The sequence below is a fragment of the Marmota flaviventris genome, chromosome 1, assembly GCF_047511675.1.
Source record: "Marmota flaviventris isolate mMarFla1 chromosome 1, mMarFla1.hap1, whole genome shotgun sequence".
NCBI classification, from domain to species: domain Eukaryota; kingdom Metazoa; phylum Chordata; class Mammalia; order Rodentia; family Sciuridae; genus Marmota; species Marmota flaviventris.
The window spans coordinates 48,357,907-48,376,593 of record NC_092498.1 but is presented as its reverse complement, the minus strand read 5'-3'; the positions used below and the strand labels follow the sequence as shown (position 1 = coordinate 48,376,593).

The 18,687-nt window shown below is 35.8% G+C and overlaps 1 protein-coding gene across 2 annotated transcripts in view; it reads right to left on the bottom strand.

The window, feature by feature from the left end:
- Positions 1-374: 374 nt before the first annotated feature.
- Positions 375-18,687, bottom strand: part of Cped1 (cadherin like and PC-esterase domain containing 1) — a 253,823-nt gene continuing 235,510 nt past the window's right edge. For both annotated transcript variants that reach the window (XM_027926517.2, XM_071612805.1), the window contains one exon: positions 375-2,357. In XM_027926517.2, coding sequence (XP_027782318.2) covers positions 2,136-2,357 — 222 coding nt within the window. In that variant the 3' untranslated portion in view covers positions 375-2,135. The remainder of the gene's footprint in view (positions 2,358-18,687) is intronic.

The following is an 18,687-nucleotide window of genomic DNA, read 5'->3' as shown; positions in this document are numbered from 1 at the left end:
CCTCTGAACACTGCTGCATTGGGGACTAAGCCTTCAACACATGAGTCTTTGGGAAACATCTTGGATCTGAACCATAATAGCACAGTTAAAATGCTTTCTAGAATTTCAGTGCCTTACTTCAAAAAAAAAAAAAAAAGATTGCCATTAAACTATGTTCAAAAGCTTTTGCTATTGTACAGCAGAGAGCTCATCTGATCGTACACTTAGAGATTATCAAAGTTGAAAAAATACTGTATCCTATTAATCACACTCCATTACTTAGATCCACATGATAATATCCCTGCCAAGTGGCTACTGTTGGTATGGTTATATAGCTTGAGTGAAACGGAAAAGAACAGATACTCTCCAAACACAGAGTATTACTAGTAAGACATTTATTAATAGTATTGTTACAATTATTTCTAAAATCCATTATTATTTCAATGGTGAAGAGGCAGACACCAGACTAACTCAGCCAGATGATTACTACAATCCAGGTCACAGTGTAATGCAGAAACAGCTGAAATACTGTCAATGATACATTGAAACATGATGGAGCAGCTACAGGAAATGATAACATTTTATAACATTTAAAAAAAAATCTCAGAGAATCTAAAACTGAAGTTTGCATGTAGATAAAGATACCAGAAATATCTTTTATTTTTAAGTTAATTCTGTACCATTTTCTTAAAAAATAATCTATCATCTGTAAAATGCCTATATTATTGTTTATATCAAGTGATATTTGCATTTAAATATACTTTAAGGCAGTTAAATATAAATTTATGTGTATGTTCATATAAAAATACATATAAAAATAGAGTATTTGAAGGAAGTGGATATTCATACTAAAGAATTGCTCAATCAAAATAGTTTCATTTTTGTATTTTAATGAAATCGAGGTATTTATAAATTATGTAATTTCAGCCATATATAGAATTAAGCATGTCAGCTTTTTTTTTCCTCAAAAGAAATAATCCTTTAAAAGCCACCATAAAGGTGAAATGTAATCTCAAAAAAGAGCATTTGCATAATTAGGAAATTAACCATTCTGAGCCTAAAAATATAGAAAAGAAAATTTTGGATACTGGTATTAGGTACATTTTGTATGTCTGCTACCACTTTTTGAATAAATAAATTTATGCTCTATTCTAAATTGGGTTAGATATAGTTGCTCAAGAAAAATGATACTATAGATACTAGTAACAGTAATATTTGGGGACATGTGCAAATGCTTTATGCTAACCCACTTAGAATACATAATCCTTTGCAAAATATTTATGTAAAATGTAATTGTAATCTTCAATTACATAGTCTGTCAATAGCAGCAAACAAAAGCTTTGTTGCATAATATCATACATGAAACATAATAAAGTAATACATGAGGAACTGTATTTTGTTCCTTGCTTTAAAATTATCTAAATCATCAATTTAGACTGCAGTTACCCATCTAGGTTCACAGACAAGACAGGAGGGAATGTTTATGAAAAACACAAGGAGTAAAGAATTAAATATTGGTGTATTAGCTGTAAAATATTTCACTTCCTATTTCTCTCATAGAATCTCTTCAAAGTCCTTGTAGGGCAGCATTTCTGTTGTTTCCCTTTCAGTTATAAAATTTTAAAAGTTAAAGAAGAAATGTTTTTCATAAGCATAAGATTCACAAAGTCTAAGTCCTCCTAAAAGCCACATTTTCTCCTGGTAAACAACATAAGCAAAATTCCTACTTGCACGTGGAATGTAATTGCTTGTTTGCATTTTAAAATCAATGTACCTGCAGAGAATTTAACACAATACTGAAGAGCCTGATCCTCTTTCCCATTTAATTCAAGTGTCTATGTTCCTGTTTATGATCAAAAGGCAATACCCGGCCCACGGTGGTCCTAGATTTTGATTATATTTCAAGTAATCATTTTCTAGCTTTGTCATTCACTCTAAAACCAACTAATTGTTCAAATTCACATCTTGACTTTGTAAAGCTATAGGAAAAACTTATTACTCTTTTTTTTAAAAAGCAAAATATGCATTGGTGTGCAGGTGTGTGCTAGTGTGCATGAGTGTGTGGTTGATCTGAAATACAAGTGAGGCACGTTGTTTGGTTCTCTGCCCATCATCCAGGTGAGAAGCCTGTCTCCATCTCCAAACTCAGTTACTCTTTAGGGAGCCCGCACGGTCCTTTTACTTGCACACATCCTGCTGAGAAGGATTTCAGAACAAACCTGATTTATTGGACCTCTGACATGATATGGTGATTGAAGATTTGTTACAAAGTCTTGTTGTAGTTTACTTTGATTGCTGAAATATTTTCCCACTGTATGATTCTTTGATCTTTTCATTTTAATAAAGTGGAATTCTTGGGATAACTTTGATTTCACTACCTGCAAATAAAGAGCAAGAAAATGAGGAAAAAATCAAGGGCATTTAGGTCCTGCATATGTCAATATTACTAATTCTCAAAATAGAATTGCATTTCTGCCACACAGATGTTGCCTGAAGGCCACAAATACAATTTACATAACCAAAAACCAGGGTAACTTATGTTTCAAAGAAGACAAAGGTTGAAATTAGAATTCTTGTCATTTTTCATACCTCCAGGCAGCTGTTCCCAATGCAACTAAGAAACTGTCACAGATAATGTCTCCACTACACCTGTGTGTGTGTGTGTGTGTGTGTGTGTGTGCGTGCGTGCAGGGTCAACAAACCAAACATAACACCAGAATAGAAATGACACTCTTCTGTCTTTGCCAGGCCACTGATTCAGACTTGGTACTCTAAATCTGTCATTGCACCCTTCCATAGAGTGGCAGCTAAAACTATTTTCAGAGAGAAAAAAAAGTATTTTTCTATTGCAGATCCCTAAAGTAACACTGGCAGGTAGTGGTTTCATTTCTCTGGATGCTTAGTGTGCCATGAAATCTGAGAAAGAGCTCATGCTTTATTAACCAAAGAATGTCGTGTATTTGCAGATACATATATAGCTATAGTTTGATCCTAAATATTTTTGCACGAGTTGTATTACAAAACATTCATAAAGCATGAAAAGAATTGTAATCAAAAGTTTTTTCCCTTTGTGGCTCCCGCTCCTCACCATTCATTTCCTTTCCAGATAATACCAGTTTCTTCGTGATTCCATTCATAGTATTTTATGAATATTTACATACACTCACACATATAAACAAAGAGACTGTATTTATGTTTTTTTGTACTTTTCACAAAAAGTTATTCTGATGGAATCCTAGAAGAGTCAGCCTTAATCATTAGGCTGATAGAATTCAAGTTTTTAGCACTAAAATTCAGGGGCGCTCCCCTGAGGTAGGGACCACAAGAGAGATGGGGGGAGTGTAGAAGTAGAAAAAGAGAGGAAGAAAAGGAAATAAAATAGGTAAGAAGTTTTGGGTGGCTTTACAAATAATAGCAAATCATGAATTGCATTATTTTAATACAACTGTAAAACATAATAAACTATTATTGATGACTATTAAAGTAATATTAACTCACATAGAGTTTTTTTTATTCTTCTGAGTCTTATGTAATGATTTAGGTACATATTTTTATTCCATATAAGAGAATGCAATGACATATTTATCCAAAAGAACTAAAACTGGCATTCTATAGTAATACAGGCACATCAATATTTATAGCAGTCTAATTCACAATAGCCAAGGTATAGAACCATCCCAGGTGTCCATCAACAGAAAAATGGATAAAGAAAATGTGGTATATGTACACAATGGAGTTTTATTCAACCATGAAGAAGAATGAAATGATACATTTGATGGTAAATGGATGGAAGAGGAGAATATCATGCTATGTGAAATAAGCTGGATTTAGAAAGTCGAGGGTTAAATATTTTCTCTCATGTGGAAGCTAGAGCAAAATAAAGGGGGAAAAGGCAGCAGAGTGGATCCCACAAATATATAGGGGAGATCAGTGGAGTAGAGGAAGAAGAATGCAGGGGAGGGGAGGAAAGACAGGAAAAGAGAGGAACTATGGATGAAATTGACAAAATTATGCTATGTACATATATAAATATACCACAGTGGATTCCATCTTTATGTATATTTATAAAGCATGAACTTAAAAAAGAAATATAAGGAAGACCAGTAAAGTAAAGAAAGGGAAGCAGAGGGAGGGAGGAGGGAAAAGAAAGAAGAAGCACTAGGGACTGAAATAAAGTGAATTGTATTTCATATATGTATGATTATGTCAAAATTAATTCCACTATTATGTATACCTACAATGCACTAATAAAAATAAAATAAAAAGAGATGCAATAAAAACAGCCCCCCTCCAATAGATATTTGAAAAGAAATATATAAAATATAGATTTGGTAGATAAGTATTTTTAATACATTGTAAGTGAACCTAAAGCATTTTTCAAGTTTTTTGAATGGAAAATCTATAAAGAGCTATACCAAAATGTGAACAGTTGCAGAAATTCTGGTGAAGGGAGATTTCAAGATGTGTTCATATAACTTTTGGTGGTTTTGCACAATGAATGTGCAATACTTTATAACCATAACATTTTGAAGCTATTAGCATTTTGAATAAAAAATGTTAACAGTAATGTCTTTTAAAAGAAATTACACCTTGGTAACCCCCCAAAAGAAGAGTTTTCCTATAGTTATGGGAGGTTTGAATCAAGTGACTGTTAGGAAGGGTATTGAAATCAGCAAGTTGTGGTAAGGAATTCCTATGGATTGTAATTTAGAGATCAGTTTGCAGTTAACCACTGATTAATATTCCAGATCCTAAAGTTGCAGGATTCTATTAAGTCCAGTTCTTTCCACCCCTATTTGGTTATACTGTAACTCCAAATTTCATAGGCTACAGAGGGGCACCAGTGTTTTCCTGAAGGTTTTGTCCTTTTAGAGAGGTCTATGCTCACTCAAGATTAGGGAACAATCTTCTGGAAATTTACTTAAGGAAACACTTAAGCATAAATATAACATTCAATCTTGAAATAATAGTATTCCAATGTTCTGAAGCCGAAATAAGGTAAATTTTGCTTGTATGATTTTATCATAAGTTCAGGCTTTTGCAATTGCCTGATGATCTGCATGCTAATCATATGTAAAATTGTAAAATAGAAAAAGATTCATTACAAGACAAAAAGTTACAGTTGTTTAAACATTATGTTAGTATTTTGTGCGATTTCAGGATTGAATTTCATGTTTCCTTACAAAAGTTGGATAATGCTAGTGTAGATGTAGGCAGCAATCTTTGGATTCATAAATAGGATACTCCAAAATACAAATCTCCAGTGAATTTGCTGAAGCACATAGCTTTCACTCAAAAGTAGTGTCCATATTTTTCCAGAGCTCAATGGGAATGTGAATAATTAGCATCTGTTTTTAGAGATCACTAACTTGATATCTGGGAAAGGAAGATGGAATGATGGGGTCTCCTCTGATTTCTGTGGGCCAAGCTAATACCTCCCAAAGGTTAATACACATATTATACTATTTGAAATGGACTCTTCCACACTTATTTGGTGATTGGCTCAACAATACTTAATTCTTTTGGTTTCTTTTTAAAAACTGTTTTGCAGGAAACAAATATAATATTTCCTCATTGTTTTATTAAATAAACATTGCCTTGATACCAAATCACAAAAGCTGACAAATATATAGAATTATTTCAGTTTTGATGTGTCAAATGATTTGTAAAAAAATAATTTCAAAATGTGAATTAAATCAGGGGCTTTTAAAAATTCCGGTATTGGGCTGGAGTTGTGGCTCAGAGGTAGAGCACTCATCTACCATGTGTGAAGCCCTGGGTTTGACCCTCAGCACCACATATAAATAAAATAAAGATTAAAAAAATTCCAGTATTATTTTCTATACCTCTACCACATACAATTTATTTCAAGGATGCAAAATGTTTCAATATTATGAAATATATCATTGCAGGAAATTACTAAAGAATTATGCGGAGCTATATGTTTGTCTTGAAAACCCAAAGGAATCTACTGAAAAAATAATGAGATATTATAAAGTCGATATTTAGAAATTATAAAGCTTTTCTATATCTTATCAATGATTAACAGGAAATTATTTGAAAATACTAAACAGCTTCACTAAATTCAGCAATAATCTATAGGCTGCAGGTGAAGAATGTATCAAAAGTTTAATGAAGACTGAGGATGTGGCTCAGTGGTAGAGTGCTCATCTAGCATGCAAAAGGCCCTGGCAAAACACACACACACACACACACACACACACACACACACACACTGCTGGGATTACATGTTTGTAATCCCAGTGACTCTGGAGGCTGAGGCAGGAAGATTGCAATCTTGAGGTAGCCTCAATAATTCAGTGAGACTCTGTCTCAAAATAAAACAAATGAAATAAAATAAAATCAAGGGCTGGAGATGTAGCTCAGATCCTCACTACTGCAAAACAAAACAAAACAAAAAGTTTAATGAGATGTGAAAAATGTATGAATGGCCAGGTGCAGTGGTGCACACCTGTAATCTCAGCTATTTGGGAGGCTGAGGCAGGAGGATTGTAAGCTCAAGGCTAGCCTGAGAACTTAGTGGGACCCTGTCTCAAAATAAACATAAACAAGGACTGGAAGTGTAGCTCAGTGGTAGAGCATGTGCAAGTCCTGAAAAAAATCCCCAGTCCTAAAAAAAAAAAAAAATTAACAAACAAATAAAAAACACAAGAACAAATGAAAAAACACCATATCAAAGCTTCCCAAGCTGACAGAGGAGTTACCCAACTGGTAAGCATAACAGTATGACAAATTCTAAAATGTATCTGTAAGAATAAATGCAACTTTGCTTCTTTCATCTTTCCTCTACAAGCCTCTGTAGAGTGTGGGGGTTGGGGATAGAAGGAAATAGAGGGGCTGCTGATGGTGGGAATACTCATTTTACCATGATCTATTATCATTGTTTAATTAGCTTTAAATTTTTTTTTTCATGATGCTAGAGATGGAACCCAGGGCCTTGTAAATGCAGAGTACATAATCTGCCACTGAGCTACAACCCACCCAAGGTCCATGGTCTTTAGATTCTAGGGGCAGCTGTTTTTCTCTGAATACTCTATTGCCACTCAAGAATAGCACTCTTCCGTCTCTAGCCTTTCATCTGTTCTTCAAAGATCCATGCCATCCAGGGATAGCTTCTTCTAACATCTCCCCAATGTTGCCATCCACCAACTTCTTGGGCTCTTCTAATCCCGTTATCATTCTAGATATTAATGTGGTTTCTCATATCACATTGTGTCAGTCACTCATCTTGGAGTCATTCAGTCTCTTGGATAGGACAACATGGATGGGAGAGTAGTGCCTGTTTTTGTGGGAGGAGTCCAAGTTTGGGCTGATGGAAGCAATGCTATGTGGCCTGTGTAGTGTACAGAGGGGCAGACGTTCCTACCATGCTGTATTGATCATGAGGACTGGGGTTCCTTCTGACAATGTTTTTTTCCATTACTCAGCTTCTGATAAAACTTATCGTGCCTCCTATCTAAAAGGTGTGATTCTCTAGGTTCCATGGTAAGACAAGAAACTATAACTAAATGCTAAACAAAAAAGAGAAGTGTTTCACAGAAAATACAACTTATTGGAGTCCAGGTTTTGGAAACTGTGATGGAGAACACACCAAAGGACAGAGTAAGTCAGACAGAGAACCGCATATATATGAAACCCTGAGGGTACATGACTGCAGAGCATAGAAGAGAGCCTCCATGGCTGGTGCCTGGGGCAGTGGCAGCATGTGGGCTTTCAGAGAGACAGCAAGGAATCAGGGGTGTCTTCCTGGAATAGCACTGAGCCTGGGAGAACAGCCCCTTCCCAAAGCACATTGAAACCCAGGTGGGAGGGCATGTAATACTTGCAAGAAGTAGTGTTCCATCATGAGCAGATGGAGGCAGAGTCAGGGTAAATGGGGTTACATAGGCCATGTGGAAGGTCTATGCATCTCTTTTTCCCATCTTTAGAGAGGTCAGAGCTCTGAAATCTAGCATTCAGCACATTAACTGGCACGTAATAAATTTTTGTTAAACTGGCAAGTATATTTTACTTTGTATTATTGTGTCCCTGCCTTGATTCAGATGGTGAATTTCTTTGTGGAAACAACCTTAATTATCATGCTTTCTAGGAACTTGATGGCAAAATATGGTTTAAAGGCTAAGTATAAGCAGAAATCAGTAGTGGAATGGAAGGAACAAGAATGTTCATACTACAGATTAAAATGCTTTCAAAACTACTACTGTTCCCTAAAACTTATACAGAGAAATAAGGTAGTTCTAAATAGAACCTAATGTTACATAAATCAGTCACTTTAAATGTTGACTGCTTAATACATTTAATTGCATAGGATTAAAATCAAGAAGGTAGGTTTAAAATGGAGCTATGTACCAAATTGAAGATAGTCTCCAATGGAAAAGGAAGGAGTTTTTGTTTTAACTGTATAGATATTATTATTATTATTATTATTATTATTATTATTGGTTCTTTTTATTGTTTTTTTTTTTTTGGTTCTTTTTAGTTGTACATAACATTGGAATTCATTTTGACATAATAAAGGCATAGACTATCATTTGCTCTAATTTGTGCTAACTCAATCCCCAGTATTTTCCTTTTCCCTCCCCTCCCCAACTCTATTCCCTCCCCTCTACTCTACTGATCTGACTGCTATGTACTTTTAGGTCTTTGTTGTTTTTGTTATTGTTGTTGATTAATTAGTTTGTGTTTTGTGGATGAACATGAATGCATGATGGTGAGATTCAGATGTTTACCATGAGCAAGAATTCAGGTAACCCTTTTGCAATTAACAACAACAAATAACAGGAAACAAAATGAAACTATATCTTATAAAATAAAAATGTAATGTTTTTTTACATATGATATCCATCTTTCACTCTTCAGAGTTTCTGCGTTAGGAAACACATGGAGTAATTCAGATATGGTCCCTATCCTCAAGGGGACTATATAAAGACACATGTCTAAGATACTTGAAGTAAGAACAAGAATGAAGTGACTTCAAAGACATTGTCTGGGACTAGTTCTGCAAGGTCAGGCACCATGTTGTTTCCATGTAATGAATAGTTCTTAGTACATTAGGAAGATTTAGTGCTAATTTATGGTGGGTATTATAATCTATTCACAAAGCTATTAATTCTTTGAACTTATTTGTAAAAATCAGTATCTAACACTGCTGTCAAACTTCCCTGAGTTTCAAAATATTACTTTACCTATTTGCATAGGCTCCACAGTGGACAAAAAGGAGTTAGCTACACTTCTAAGGTTTGGAGATGTATGCCAGAAAGAGACGTTTGATACCTGTGCAGTAAAGAGCAAATTGCTTCTTTCCTTTGATCTTGTGTGAACATGTGCCCACTTGGGTCCTTCCCAAAATCAGAACACCATTTAGGGCTGTTAAAATCCAACTGAAGTGTCAACTGGAAAGTAGCTTTGCAAGAGAACTGCTAGCAATACAAATGTTAGGTTACCTCTGGGGAATAGTGATAATAATAAACAATCAAAATGAGTCATTAGAAGACATCAGTGAAAGATGTGAGCCTTGAAACAGAGACTAAGTCTCCAGATGTTTGTGCACAGTAATCAGCTCCCTCAGAGAGAAATACTAATCATTTGACACACCTAAATGCTTCTCTAAATTTGGGTGCAGATGTCTTGGCCACTGAAAAAGAGACATGTCTACTTAAGAAAGAAGCCACTACCTATGGTTAATAATTTATAGTATACAATTTGGCAAATGTTTACAATATTTAAGCATGGATGTCAAATGCCAAAACTTTTTTTCCATTTTAATAAAAAATAATGCTTTTTCTTTACCTTGTTTGCTTATTTTTTTGTGACTTTTCATGTTGAATTATATTGAAAATTAAGAAGAGGTAGTGAAGGGCAATTGGTGTCCACCTATTAGATTAGCGTTATTTTATGTAATAAAGTGTTATTATTTTTTATAAGTCTTATATTAAAACTTTTTCTCACAGCAATATTCAAATTTAGATTAAGTTACAGGTAGATATAAACTTTCAAGTAAATTTACAGAATATTCAAAACAATTTATATTTTTAATATATCAACTATAGAAATTAGGATGGCTTAATTTGGGAGCTGGGATCAAGAGCTATAAATATATATGCTGTGTAGATAATCACATTTTTCTGTGACTCAGTGGAATAAGAATTGAAATTCTGTGCTTTAGAGTATAAAAGTAATGTTTACTTTTTCAGGGTTTCTTATATGATAAGGATTCTCTCCGTTTATGATTACAGATCTATGGATATCCCTACATCATTAAGAGCTTGGGCACATGGCCTTTTAGAAGGCACACTAAAGGCCACAATTCTACATGAGTGGCTTGTGTTAAGACTTTCCAAGCAAGTGAAAAAATGTTATCAATTACACAACCAAACTAACATTGCAACTTTTACTATTAAATATATAATTACTTCAAGACTCAAAATTGGTTTCATGTAAGTGTTCAGAATGATTGTATTACTGTGACAATTAATAGCTGCATCTAAAATAACTTTGAATTTTCCAAAAGCCAGTACAAAACGGGCAGGCTTGGTGAACTGGAAAGTGCCAGACAGATTACAAGCAAATACCTTTCCTAAAACCGATCTTGACCTGAATAACCCTGAAGGAGCTTCTGATGTAGTTCCAGGTTCACAGAACAAAATAGAAAACAATTTTCTTGGTGCAAGTGTTCCAGAATCACCCTAGACTGGATCAGAGGGATGTTCTGATTACAAACATGTGTCATGATCATGAGTAGGGTCTGAAGAGGAATGAGGGTAATGGCTTTCTAAGACTGGAAAACACGAGATTGACCAGGCCAAATATGCTAATGTAGATTTTTAGGATAAATGTATGCTATTGAAATATTTTTTATTTGGTGTAGTCATCGTGCAGTCTGCCATTCAATCCAAGATCCAGTCACAAAATTATGACCAGCTGAAAAAGTAGCCTAAGAATTCACAGAAATGAAATAAAAATAAAGCAGCAAACAATAGCTAGAAGCCAGTCTTTATAATTCATAATTCCATTTCAGAACATCATGCACTTTTGACAGATAATAGAGAATTCTTTCATTTCACCCTCTTCCCCAAATATTTAATTGTGGCCACATGAAATAAACTATGTTTTGATTGAAGGGAGTCCAGCTTTTGAATGGGCCAAAGATGCTGAGGATTAGGGGACAAGTCTAAAATGTCTTTAAGGAATGAGTTTTGCTCAGTTTTGGGGGTTTCCAGATTTGCAATGAGCATATTGTCTGTCTCCCATCCTACTTCTAATCCCCAGCCCTTCTTATTCTGACAGCTGAGACTCTAACTCCTAACTCTAATTCTACTTGACTAGTCTTGTGTGGACCAGTGTTTCAACTGCTGGCTTCACCATAGGGATTTTCTCAGCTCAGCTCTGCCTTTTCAAAGGAAATCAGTTATCTCTGGTCAGAAGGGCTCTCCAGCCTCCTGACTGACTTTATGCATTCTAGGTCTGGGGAGAAGGTGAGACGAGCTCTATCTTCCAATTGCCAACTTTTACTTTCTGTTTTGAGCCTCCAGATTCATTTACTCTTGACCTGTGTTTTTGACTCCAGATTCCACAGTTCAATTTTAAAAGATACTGTATGTGTGGATATAGGTTCCTGTGGAATGAGGGTAGGGGACTCAGTGTTCTACCAACTTTGTGCCCATTTCCGACTGCAAACTATTTAGGACACTCATGGGCAGGTGTGCCTCCTACAGTTAGTGTTTCTTTTCTGCAGGCTTTTAAAGTTGCAGTTTCCTTTGCCAGATCAACACATTTCATAAAATAAATTAGAATTTCTTGTCTGTTCTGAGATATTATTCTTTTAATTTGGGAAGGGCGGGTAAATAGCTTTATGTCTTCTTTTCAAGTGGAAAAGAAGATAAATGCTTCTGATCAATCTGCCACGTTTAGGCTGTATTCCATGTATGATTTTGGACCCTGCCCAAAGTGTTTTCAGTGGGATGTTAATAGTTGTTCTTATAAAAAGAAAAATGGAGCACGTAGGGAACAAGGTCATGAAGAAACAGGGTATATAGGGTTGTCATTTCCTCCTTCTCCCTCTCTGCACCTTTTGCAGAGCTGAAAACAACATCATGTTGGTACAGAGCACAAGAGGTTCACAGCCACTGTGGTCCCTGGGAGCCACTAGGAGAGCCCAGGGAGCAATTTGCCATTTTCAGAGGAAAACAAGAAGTGACTACTAATTATGCTTTATGCTTTGGATCTGATTTGCTGCTTCCTTCACCTGCTTAAGAAATAAGGATGTTTTAGTTCTTTCATTTAACACATATGAAGAGCCTTATAGGAAGTGCAATCCTTTTGAAAAATGGATCAAACACTTGAATTCACACAGCGTATTAGATATGTTTGTAAATAAACTTAAAATATCAAAAATAAGGAAAGTGCTCTGTGGTCAAGAAAAGTTTGGAAAAAAAATGGATCAAACCAAGTTAGACTTTAGCTAGCTAGCTATCTATCTATCTATCTATCTATCTATCTATCTATCTATATTTGATTCAGAGTCTTGCTGTGCTGCTTAAACCAGTCTCAAACTCATGGGCTCAAGAATCCTCCTGCCTCAGCCCCCTGAATTCTGAGAACTACAGGCATGCACACCTCCCATGGATGAAGCTAGACTTTATTTGCCATAAGAGCTTTGGGATCACTTAATATACTAATGTTATTTGGGAATCCAAATAACATTAGTATATTAATATTATAAAAAGTGGAGGCATATATAGTATTTCTCCAACCACAGATCCTGTTTTCACCAGGCTAGAACATGAAAATAGCAAGTAGGAAATGTAACTCAAGGCAGTTCAATACCTGTCTTAGTTTGGCTTCTTAAGGTTGGTAGTAGACCCTAAGACATAAGTACTTACTATGCAGAATATGAAGAAGTGAGGGCAGGTATCTGCAGTGCAGAGGTTGGGATGTATAGCCTACTCATAATGCCACAGTACTAGTTCAACATAAAGACACTGACATCTCTTCATTCATCCTCTATTTAATTACTCTTCTTAAAAGAGAGATCCCAATTTAATTGGTGTTACCACCATTCAATATGAGATACTCACTTTAAAACAGAATTTTTGCACACAAACATCTTTGAAAGGGCTGGGGTGTCCCAGCACCTATATTCTCTTTAGGCTCTGCTTTCTAATCAGATAATAGAAAAGGTTAGGGTTCATTTGCAGATGATAAAATGAATAGTATTCATTTTATTCAGAAAAAAAATCAATATGGAGTCATTTTTAAAAAAAAAGTAGGTGGGTGGTATAGCAATGGCAGGCAGTGGGAGTTTCTGTGATTTTCTTTCGGTACAGAGCCACTGAAAGATATTAAAGAATTACATTAGATTTGATGTATGGGAACCTTCTGGTGGAGGCATGAAGGATGGATTCAAGTAGGTGAAACTGGAGACCCTGAGAAAAAAATATTGCTATAGTCTAGGGCAAATAAATTTTAGGGAAGAAAGGACCTTCTTCCCCACTTTGTATCTTTACCAGCACATACTGACAACTTACAGGTGACCTTGACCCAATTACTGAGGGCATTGCTCCAACAGTCCTACTTTCTCCTGTATTTTTAATATAACACTTGCTTGATTATTTTCTCCTCTGTGCTCAAACATGACCCAAACTTTTCTCCTCTAAATCCAACATCTTTCCCTCTATGTTACATTTAATTGTTGAGAGACTTTACAAGTCCCCTTTTCTCATGTCCCAGATTTCTGCACTCTGTGTTAGTCTAATTCCTGCTGCCAATATCTTACTGTACTCTCAAGGTGGTCAGAAAGGATTTTCTTACAAAATGAACCATTACCTCTAACTATAATGCATTAACAAAAGGGGGAAAGCATGGGGCCTTCTTCATGGCTAAAGCTGAGTATTTTGAAATCCTTATTTTAGATCTACCTATTACATGTGACTGTGTGGACCTCGTCTCTATCTCTTTCTATATTCTTACCCTATGGCTTTCTATGGCCCCATACCCTACTAGAGTTTTATTCTAATAGGTTATGCTCTAAGTTCAAATTCTCCTATTTCTGCAGACTTTGATCTATTTTTACAGTTTCAACTATTGCTGACTTACAGATGACTCTCACTATACCTCCAGTCCTAACTTGTCCTTGAGCTTTGTACTAGTATGTTCACTGCCCATTGTTAGAGATCTCCACCTGAATGTCCTGCAGGCATCTCAAACACAACATGTTCAAAACTGAACTCCTCATCTTTCTCCTAAGCCAGTACCTTTTCAGTTATTCTCTTTCTCAATTCCCATCTTAGCTGTCTAATCAGCCACCAAGGAAAGGAATCATCTCTGGTTCTTCCTACTCCCTCATTCCACAGATCAGATCAACCGCTATTATTATTGTTATTTTTTTTTAATAGGGCTTGGATTTGTCCACCTCACTCTGTCCTGGTTTGTTGACTCTGTTCTGTTTTAGGAAGATTTTTTACTATCTCTCATCTGACTTCTGAAAAAGTATCTCCTAACTAACCTCCCTGATTTACACTCTTTATATCTAATTCCTAGCATATCACTATTCCCATACATCACTATTCCTAGACTCACCCCTTTGAAACAAAATCACTCCTTTCTTTCAAACCTTTTCATCGGTCTCTACCACCTACAGGATGAAATTCCAAGCTCTGACCATGATCTGGATCTTGCCTACTTTTTTTTTCCAGTTCCCTTTAGTCTGAAGCTCTATACTATTCAGATTGGTTTCTTATAACCTGAGAGGAGTGGGTATTTCAGAGCTATACATTACCCCATGAAGTTGGGACCATCTTCCCTCTGCCATCACTTGACTAAGGTCTGTTCATCCTTCAACAACCAACATAGATGGTTTTCAGATTGGGCTAGGTGTCTTGGTGTGATCACAATAGTCTCATATATACATGTCACCTAAAATATTGTTTCGTAATATTTTTTTTCCAAATGCTTTAGTCCTTGATAGCAATATATTAAGGACAGAGAATGTGTCTTATTAATTTTTGCTTCACTACCATTTAGCTCAATAACTGGAATCAACAAACAAATGTTGGATGATTAAAAGAATAAACAAATTATGGAAACTGAAACAGAGTATAGGGGAAAGATTCTGAAGACCAGAATGTAAACAGGACTTGGTAACTGGTTGGTTAAGATTGTTAGGGGACTGAAGAAAAATAAACAAAAGTCAAGAGTGTCTTTAGTTTGTAAATGGCAGTGCAAAGAGTATGTTAGCACAACGCAGAAGGGAACACATATAAAGGGAATATTAATTCTTCCTTTACGAAATGCTGCTTTTGAAATGTTTATGGGAATCCTTTAAGGTATTCTCTTGGCTCATTTTCTAACAATAGTAAAATAGAGTAGGTACTCAAAAACACCTGTTAAGTAAATTGTCATTACAAATTTATTAAAAATAGCTATGCTAATAGTTAAATTCTAGAATCTTCTATATCAGCTAATTATATGTGGATCATTTGTTTTTACTTAAATATCTTTTTTTTTCAGGTAGATGAATTTTAAAGATTTTCTTTTCTCCATTGTGTTTAGATATAAAATTTTAAAGTTTAAAGGAGAAAAACATTTCTAGGCCACATAATGTTTTGTTTAGTTAAGATTAAATAACAAAGATTATAAGATGAAGATTAAATAATAATGGGCAATCATCTCTAGCAAGGAACTGAAACTCCTTTTTTTTTTTATTCTTTCCGCTGTGCCAAAATCAAAGAAAACCTGCAGGTATTAGTGTTGGTTCGTGATTCCAGATGGATTTTGTTGACTGAGTCAAAGCTCTAGTTAACATCTGCCAGAAAACAAGATATCGTATAAAGTCTGTACAACTGATTAGACTAATTAATAATCACACCACAATTGTTGGTGAATTTGCCTCTTTGGCAACCAGGTTTGGGCTGATAACATTTCTGAATACTTGCCAGGCTCAAGCTTGTTCACATAACACAACACTGTCCAAAACCTCTCTTGGACAAGAGCTACCTGGATCCTGTTTGTTGTCCTGCACAAACACTGGAAAACAAAATTCCATTTCCACCCATAAAGAAAAACACCTGCTTTTCTAATCAACAGGAACTCTTTAGCCAAAGTTGAGGTACACCACTTGGGAAATTGTTTATAGAATCATGGTGGCAACATATTCTCTTTTGGTGCCTTGACAGATAAATCGACACTCCAAGACCTTTAATGTCACCTATGGCAATAAAAGTTTACTGATGCAGGTTTTGTTATGTCTGTAGTAGAATCCTGTCCACAAAGCAAAGAAGAAGTGTCAAGGTCTTACTGTAATGATTATACCCATATTCCTAGGTACTCTTGAAACTATTGTGGGAATGGTTTAATTGAACACCAGAAGACACAGCCCCCAAGCCAAAATTCTTATGCTCTAACACAACTGTTTCTCATTTTGTTATTATTTTATGGCAAACTTTTTTTTTTTACCACTCTCATAAAATGAGCAAAGAGCAAAAAACGACTATCAGCAGAATGTTTGCCCTTCAATATGTTTTGCATGAAATTTGTAATCAACTTCTTCCTGGCTTGCTGCATTCATCATCAAACCATTCTTCATAAGGAGGTTTTAGATTTTTTTGATTGCTTGTAATAAGCTAATAGTGACTTAAGATGCTGGCTGATGGTTTAGAAAGATTATAAAACATCAATGTCAGCATTAGAGACTTCCTGAAGTACAAGTGGTACAAATTGTCCAAGAGTTAAGCAACAATTATGCCTGAGCAATGAACGCGTTTGGAGACTTAATGATGAAGGGAGTCAACAGAGAAAGATGATCTTATCAACTCCATATCGTAACTGAAAAGGCAAATGCTTCCAGAGTGTATTTCAGTTCAATCATGAAAACTTACAAGTAGGTGACACTACCAGGAATCAGTTGGGATAATTTGAGGGGGCTTCTCTAATGGCTTGCCATCAAAACAACATGCATTAGAGACAGAGCTAAGAAGAGGCAATTTGTACATGATCAAGGCACAAAAAAGAAAATCAAGCAAGTGAAGCAATTTTACCTGACATGCTCAAATCATTATTTTGCTAATTTAGGATAGATTTTATTGGAAATAATTATAAATCAATATCCTAGTGCTGATGGTTCAAGGAGTCTTTGGGGGGTTTTCACATTCCATGGTTGTTAGTGTAAACCAGTTGATACTGTGGCAGAAGATATGTGTAACCCCATGTAGAAAGGACATTTTCTGATTTTACTTGGAGTCCTGTTGGAAATCATTGGAGAACATTTCCTTGTTAGACTTTAAGAGCCCTAAAGCTGAAAACAAAAACAAAAACAAAAGCACTCTCCTCATCAAAAACTAATTGAAAGCACATTATATAAACGTAAATAAATAAACCTTTTTTTTCTAAAAGAGGGAAAAAATAATCTGTACATTGTCTTTCAAAGTCCCCATTTTTGTGGATGTGCTTTTGTGACCAACTATGATCCTGGGCTGGCTCAGCTGACAATTCATTGTTTCTTGCTCTTCCAGACTAACACACTTGTGTTTCTAATCCTGACTTTTTTGCAAATAGGATAAGTACTTTATGGGTGGTATATTTTCTTGTAGAAGCAATTAGTAGGCATACAGTCTCCTACAACTTAAAATATGTTCTGCAGCAGCACAGTCAAGCTTCAAGCTGCCGGATCAAAATTTATCTTGTCAGGTTCTCTACTTCAATTGCCGGCTCTCACTTCTCTGAGATGCAGTTCTGTTGGTCACATAATAAACTAAGAAGCATCCATCAGTAAATCATACAGGATGAGGGCAGTGTCCATAGCTTTGAGGTATTTGTAAGAATCTGGGGATGAGGATGGAATGTGACAGTCAGCTAACAGCTGAAAAGAGGATCAGAAAGAATCTGTAGTTGTTTTCTCCCTAGTCAACCCACAAAGGGATGTATTCCAGTTAACAAAAGGAGACAAAATGGAAAGGATGAGTGACCCAGTATCTGATGGGAAGGTTAAATGGAGGCTCTCTTCACCTCTGTCAGCTGAATCTCTTGAGACCTGGACCCAAACAGCATTTGCCAGGAAACTTTATATTCCAAACAGTCTCTGGACAATCTATTCATGACTTGTAAAAGTGTGGGCAAAATCCATTTATATAAACCCTTGTCTCATCAAAAGAGTTGTGAGACGAAAAAAAAGAAAGAGAGAGATTTTTACGTGAGTTTTCCAAATGCCTTGTGGTTTTCTTCCCTTTCGGGAAGTTGCTTCCTTCTAGCTTAAAACCAAGTGAGAAGGACATTCAAAAGGCCAACTTTGAGAGGTGGACACATGTCTATTGGAATTTCAGGGCATTAGACCTAGTATGAGATACTTGCTGTAGATTCACTTTAAGGAGAGAGAGAGAGAGAGAGAGAGAGAGAGAGAGAGAGAGAGAGAGAGAGAGCGAGCGCCACGCAAGAGTAAAAGAGAAGACTTTATTGGGAATTAACTGTATTTCCAGCAACAGTGGAACAAGGATGCATGAATAGTTCTGTAGACCAAATGAGAGTAATTAAGTATAGCAAGCCTAGTGCCAAGTTGAATATCTTCCAAGAGGATGCCTGGAGGGGCAATGTGACCTCCAACAGAGTGGACTGTTAGTTACCAAGGGGCCAAAGAAGGAATCTAAGAGAGGGTATTGCCTTTATCAAGAAAGCTGCAGACAGAATGTCCCGGTGGGG